Source organism: Gymnoscopelus braueri, assembly GCF_963280865.1.
Source record: "Gymnoscopelus braueri genome assembly, chromosome: 24".
Lineage (NCBI taxonomy): Eukaryota > Metazoa > Chordata > Actinopteri > Myctophiformes > Myctophidae > Gymnoscopelus > Gymnoscopelus braueri.
Window position 1 is genome coordinate 4,208,991 of NC_137626.1, and position 6,000 is coordinate 4,214,990.

At 38.3% G+C, this 6,000-nt stretch overlaps 1 protein-coding gene across 1 annotated transcript in view; it reads right to left on the reverse strand.

The window, feature by feature from the left end:
- The window catches only part of retreg2 (reticulophagy regulator family member 2), a 31,412-nt gene extending 25,644 nt beyond the window's left edge, over window positions 1-5,768 (reverse strand). Inside the window, exon 1 of the mRNA XM_080422545.1 lies at window positions 5,426-5,768. Within this exon, the coding sequence (XP_080278671.1) occupies window positions 5,426-5,709 (284 nt within the window). The 5' untranslated portion in view covers window positions 5,710-5,768. The remainder of the gene's footprint in view (window positions 1-5,425) is intronic.
- Window positions 5,769-6,000: the final 232 nt, after the last annotated feature.

Genomic DNA, 6,000 nt, shown 5'->3' on the forward strand with positions numbered 1-6,000 from the left:
ATAGCGCGGCACATATCTGCTATTTTTGAATAGCCAAAGAAATCTTAAGTGACACAGATGCGTTCCAGGTCTTAATGGGTTAAGACCGGGAACGCATCTGTGTAACAACTTTAACCATTATTGGCTATTCAAAAATCGCAGATATAAATGGTAAAATAGCGCTTTTATCCAAAGCGTTTTACATAGATTGTGCATTACATTCACACACACATTCACACACCGATGGAGGAGGAAACCATGCAAGGCATCAACCTGCTCATCGGGAGCAATTAGGGGTTCAGTGTCTTGCTCAAGGACACTTCCACACTAACTCTGGAGGAGGCCGGGATCGAACTGGGAGCCTCACGGTTTCCATCCGGCCGCTCTACCAGTACAGCCACTCTACCCCTGAGCCACTGCCGCCCCATATGCCGATCTACAAGCTCATAGCGCTATGTGCTTGTAGATCTGCCATTTTAGAAAAATCGTGAAAATTGGTGCAAATCTTTGAATGTATATATTGTTTAAAGCAAACGTTTTTTACTCAAATCTTTGCTTCTGGGGGTCTCTGGAACAAAATATTTTGAGATGGGGGTCCGCAGCCAAATACATATCATTTTGGGGGTCCTTGACATGAAAAGGTTTGAGAACCACTGATATTATAGCAACATATGTTTAAAAAGAAAAAGAAAACTGTTAGGATTTAGAAGACATTTGTAGAATCCCCCAAAGAGTATTTCTACATTGCAGTAGTGATACTTTTACTTACTGTAAGTAAAATAATCGAGTGCTTTTTCTACCAGTGTTTATACACATTCTTTCTACCTCCATGCTCAGTATACAGTAAGTTCAAAGTGTTAGTGAGGGGGGGGGGGGGGTGAGGGGGGGGGGTTGCCCAATGCTTAAAATACTCCCTATTTAAATCAAGTGAAATATATCCTCCTGCATGCTACTTGATCTGTAAAGGGTCTGGGGTTCAGCATAGTACCAGAATACTTTGTTTAGGAGACAGCTTGTACTCTGTGAAACAAAAAAATGCAACCTTGCAAAATGGTCAGTTAGTGATCTGGAAGAGTCATGTCAAATGGTGGATTTGGTAGAATGGTGACATAACGCCTGAATATAATGAAAGAACTGCCTATCACATACACAGTATATAATCCCAACTGTTTATTGACTTCATTTTGGCAGGTAGGATGATATTAATGTGACATGATAATGGCCCCAGCTAGGGCCACCTAGCATGATGACATGAAGGTTTACTATCATTGAGCCACACACACACACACACACACACACACACACACACACACACACACACACACACACACACACACACACACACACACACACACACACACACACACACACACACACACACACACACACACACACACAGTAAGCTTGTAGATCAGCTATTTCTGCTATTTAAAAAAAGATATATGAAATTATAAAATGTGTCAATAATTTCTTTGTATGTTTAAGTTATGTGTCATATCTCTGGCCTGTGCAGTTTGTGATTATGAAGCAAAAATAAATTTGTATTCATGTTTCAATGTTCAACGCAAAAACACAATTAAATCGTTAATCACAATTATTTGTGTGACAATTAATCGTCAACTTAAATGTGTAATCGTGACAGCCCTATTTGTCAGGTAGGGTAATAATAAAGTTAGGTTATAATAACGACAATAATAATGTCAGTGACATGATGGTCTTAGGCTTAAATAGATATACTTTGCACCTATTTTGAACCTCTGTTGTTGTATCTATGCTTTGTTTTCCCTGTTGTAATATAATGTTACGTACTCTAGTCTATTGTTGCTTGTTTTTTATGTTTTTTTTGTGTTTTTTTATGGGAACTGTGGATGTAAATTTGCTAAATCCGGTGCATTTATTACATTGACATGTATTGTTCATTGATATGCAGTGTCACGTCTAAATAAACAAATTAAATTAAAATAAATGGAACACCAGGGCAAGGCTGAGTAAGCATGACATGGAGGTTTGCTGGTAGCTTTCAGCTACGCTCACAACACAGTGAATAGAATAGGACAACATCTGTCAGGTAGGGTAATATAATAAAGACCAGGAAAGCATCTGTCACTTTAGATTTCAACCACTTTAACCATTATCTTATAGACTATTCTAAAATAGCAGATATACAAGCTCATAGCGCGGCACCGAGTGCCGCGCTATGAGCTTGTAGATCTGCTATTTTTTGGGGGGGAAATCATGAAAATGTAGGCAAATCTTTGAATATACATTTTTCAAGTCAACATTTGTAACTCAAATCTTTGCTTCTGGTGGATTCTACAAATGTCCTCATAAACCTTAACAGTTTTTTGAAAAAAAATATATATATCAGTGGTTCTCATTATTTGTTCGTGGACCACCCTCCCCCCCTCATTATTCCAGGGACCCTGGATTTGAGTTAAAATTTGATATATTCAAAGATTTTTTTTGTATAGCCAAATATAGCCAAAGCCTAAAATAATGGTTAAAGTGGTTACACAGATGCGTTCCCGGTCTTAACATAATAATAATATTATTGTTATTACATGGTTGAAGACAGCAGAACAAGGCTCAGTAAGCATGACATGAAGGTCTGCTGGTAGCATTCAGACTCTCTCTCTCTCTCTCTCTCTCTCTCTTTTACTTTATTAGAGTATTTCCAGTTTTCAGTACTTTTTACTTCTACTCCACTACATCTCAGAGGCAAATATCGTACTTTTACTCCACTACAATTATTTGAAAACTTTAGTTACTAGTTACTTTGCAGATTTGTATTATTATTACAAAACATACATTAACCACTTAAACCCTATATAAATTTCCATTGTGAGCTTGTAGATCGGCTATTTTCTATAGATTGAAAACTTGTGAAATGGGATATTCTGAATAATAAGTACTTTCTACTTTTAGTACTTTAAGTACATTTTGATACCAAAACTTTGGTACTTTTACTGAATTCTGTACTTTTACAGTAACAACAACTTTTGCGCTCCTATTAAAACGTAGACTTTTCATCGATCAAATACTGTATTAACAGATTGTACAATAAATAACACCAGTGGTACGAACCGTACGATTATACAATATAAAGATAAACCAAAAAAAAGATAACACAATAGAAGCCCCTGAGAGAGGGCTTGTTTCGTTACCATTGTGTTTTTTCTATGTATTCAATTCATCTTGACATTTTAAAGACATAATATATACCAGTCTTGGATCAATCATCATAGATGTATTTTATCGAGTCTAACCTTTGCTTATAAGTCAGACTGGATCAAATACATCTGTATGATAAGCTTTGATCCAAGGCTAAAGACAGACAATAACACAAGAAATCATCAACAACACTACAACAAAAAAGACAAAGAAATGGACCTCAGCTCCCCACCAGGGGGCCAGTTGCACCACCTCACACTAAGTTCAAACTTAGCCTAGTTAAAGCTTAAATGGCCTTTAAAAAAGCCATTTAACCCATTTAGCCTGGAAAGTATCTGTGTCATTTTTGGGCGGTGAAACCGCCCCTATAAGTGAGGTTTGGAAAAATGTACAAATATCCTGCGCTGTGAAACCGCCCCTATAAGTGAGGTTTGGAAATTTGTACAATTATCCTGCACCGTGATTGGCCAATCACAATCTATTCAGGACTGTGATTGGCCAGTGTCACATGACACATGTGCATAGCCCTATATAAGAAACCATAACTTGAAAAAAAACATAAATTTGTTTTTTTCAAGTTATGGTTTCGTCCATCATAAAGAGTGTTTCAATAAATGTATTTATCTTTTGTACATGATTGGTTGACTCCATTCAGTATTGTGATTAGCTAGCAAGACACCGCCCACTTCACACAGGGTGTGATTTTTTGTTTTTTATGTGAAAATTTGTGCAAATCTTTATATATATATAATTTTTTATAAAATATATATTCAAAGATTTGCACTCATTTTCACGATTAAAAAAAAAAAAAGCAGATCTAGCTTGTATATCTGCAATTTTTGAATAGCCAAAGACATCTAAAATGACAGAGATACTTTCCCGGATTGAATGTGTTTAAGCTATAACTAGGCTAACTTAGTGTGAGGTGGTGCAACTCGCCCTGGACACGAGTATAGCCTTGGATCAAGAAGACCATCATTTTTTTTTAATCGACGTTTGACCAGTGGTAGTAGAGGTATTTCTACTTTACTGGAGTATTTCCAATTTTCAATACTTTTACTTCTACTCCACTGCCTCTCTGAGGAAAATATTGTACTTTTACTCCACTACAATTATTTGAAAACTTTAGTCACTACTAGTTACTTTGCAGATATAAATTATTATATTATAAGACATTATATTAACCACTTTATCCCTGTTTTATACCTAGGCTATTTGAAAGTAGCAGATCTACAGTAGATCTGCTATTTTCAAACATTTGAGTACTTTTACTTTTGATACTTTAAGTATATTTTGATGCCAATACTTTTGTACTTTTACTCAAGTAACATTTTGAACACAGGCCTTTTACTTGTAACAGAGTATTTTTATATTGTGGCATTGCTACTTTTACTTAAGTAAAATATCTGAGTACTTCTTCCACCACTGTTTTTGACATTTGCATATCTAAGTAAAAAGTCAAAAATATTAAAAATATACATCTATGATAGTCTTGATCCAAGGGGCTAAAGAAGACATACAATAACATAATAATAAATCCTCAACACTACAATAAAAGCCTGATCTCCCTGGACAAGAGGATAGCCTTGGATCAAGGACTCACCATGGATGTATTTTTTTAATAAATTGTTGACATTTGTATATCCAAGTAAAAAGTCAGACTCGATAAATAAAATAGATCTATGATAGTCTCGATCACAAGGCTATAGAGCTAGATCTACAAGCTTAGCAACGCAGTCGCTTTAATTAAAGCGACTGCGTTGCTAAGCTTGTAGATCTAGCTCTTGCACACAGCCATGGTTTCACATGACGGCTCGTCTGTCACAAAGCGCGTCATGGCGCAACTTGTTCCTGGTTGTTGGAACTTTCTCCATTTACAACCCGTACATCTTCATAAACGTTTCACATTTCAAATATAAAGTGCTTAACTCACGGCCACGGATGTAACAAAGTGAAACGCCAGGGTCTAAGTACCCGTATATTCCGTATTGTTCAATAAAAAGCTTTTTTAATCCGATCGGTGGCCATTTCCTCTGAGATTTCTCCGCGCTTTCAACTTCGCGCCCCTATCGGTACGGAGGTGTAATGCACTCTAATACATCATAACTCAATGAGGAAAATGGCCACCGATCGGATTAAATTTATTTTTATTGAACAATACGGTAAAATACAGGCACTTCTGAGGACCCGTATATAATTGTAACATCCGTGGCCACGAGGGAAGCACTTTATATTTGAAATATGTCTATATGGCTATTTTTTATTGTCTTTTTACCAGAACAGCGTGTTGAGCGTCAGCGCCACAGAGCCGCTGTACAGCGGCCTCTCCCACACCAGCAGCCGCTGCAGGCCGAGCAGCGGGCCGCCGTAGGGCCGCAGCCAGCCCTGGACCCGGGAGCCCAGGGCCTCCAGGGCCCGGTCCTCCTCCTCCCCGTCCAGCCCCGGGCAGGCCTCCTCCAGGAGGAGGCCCACGGTCTCTCCTCCTCCTCCTCCTCCTCCTCCTGGGAACAACGACAGGGCCTGCTCCAGACCTTCTCCTCCTTCTTCTCCGCTCGCCATTGTTTATGTTTTGGTTGTGTTTGTGTGTGTTCTCTCCCTCCACCACACCTCTCTCTCTCTCTCTCTCTCTCTCTCTCTCTCCAGCTAACACTTCTTTTTCTGTTGTTGTTTTTTTTTTTGGAGGAGATCACGGGGTATGGGATGGAATGGGGACTGACGGAGCAAGTGTTGCCATGTTTGCACCGAGAGAAATAAGCAAACCAGGTCTAGGGCCTCCCTCACACAGTTAAAGGACGACTTCACCACTTTTCAACATATCTTCATATAATAGGTCCTCACTAATGCTCATGA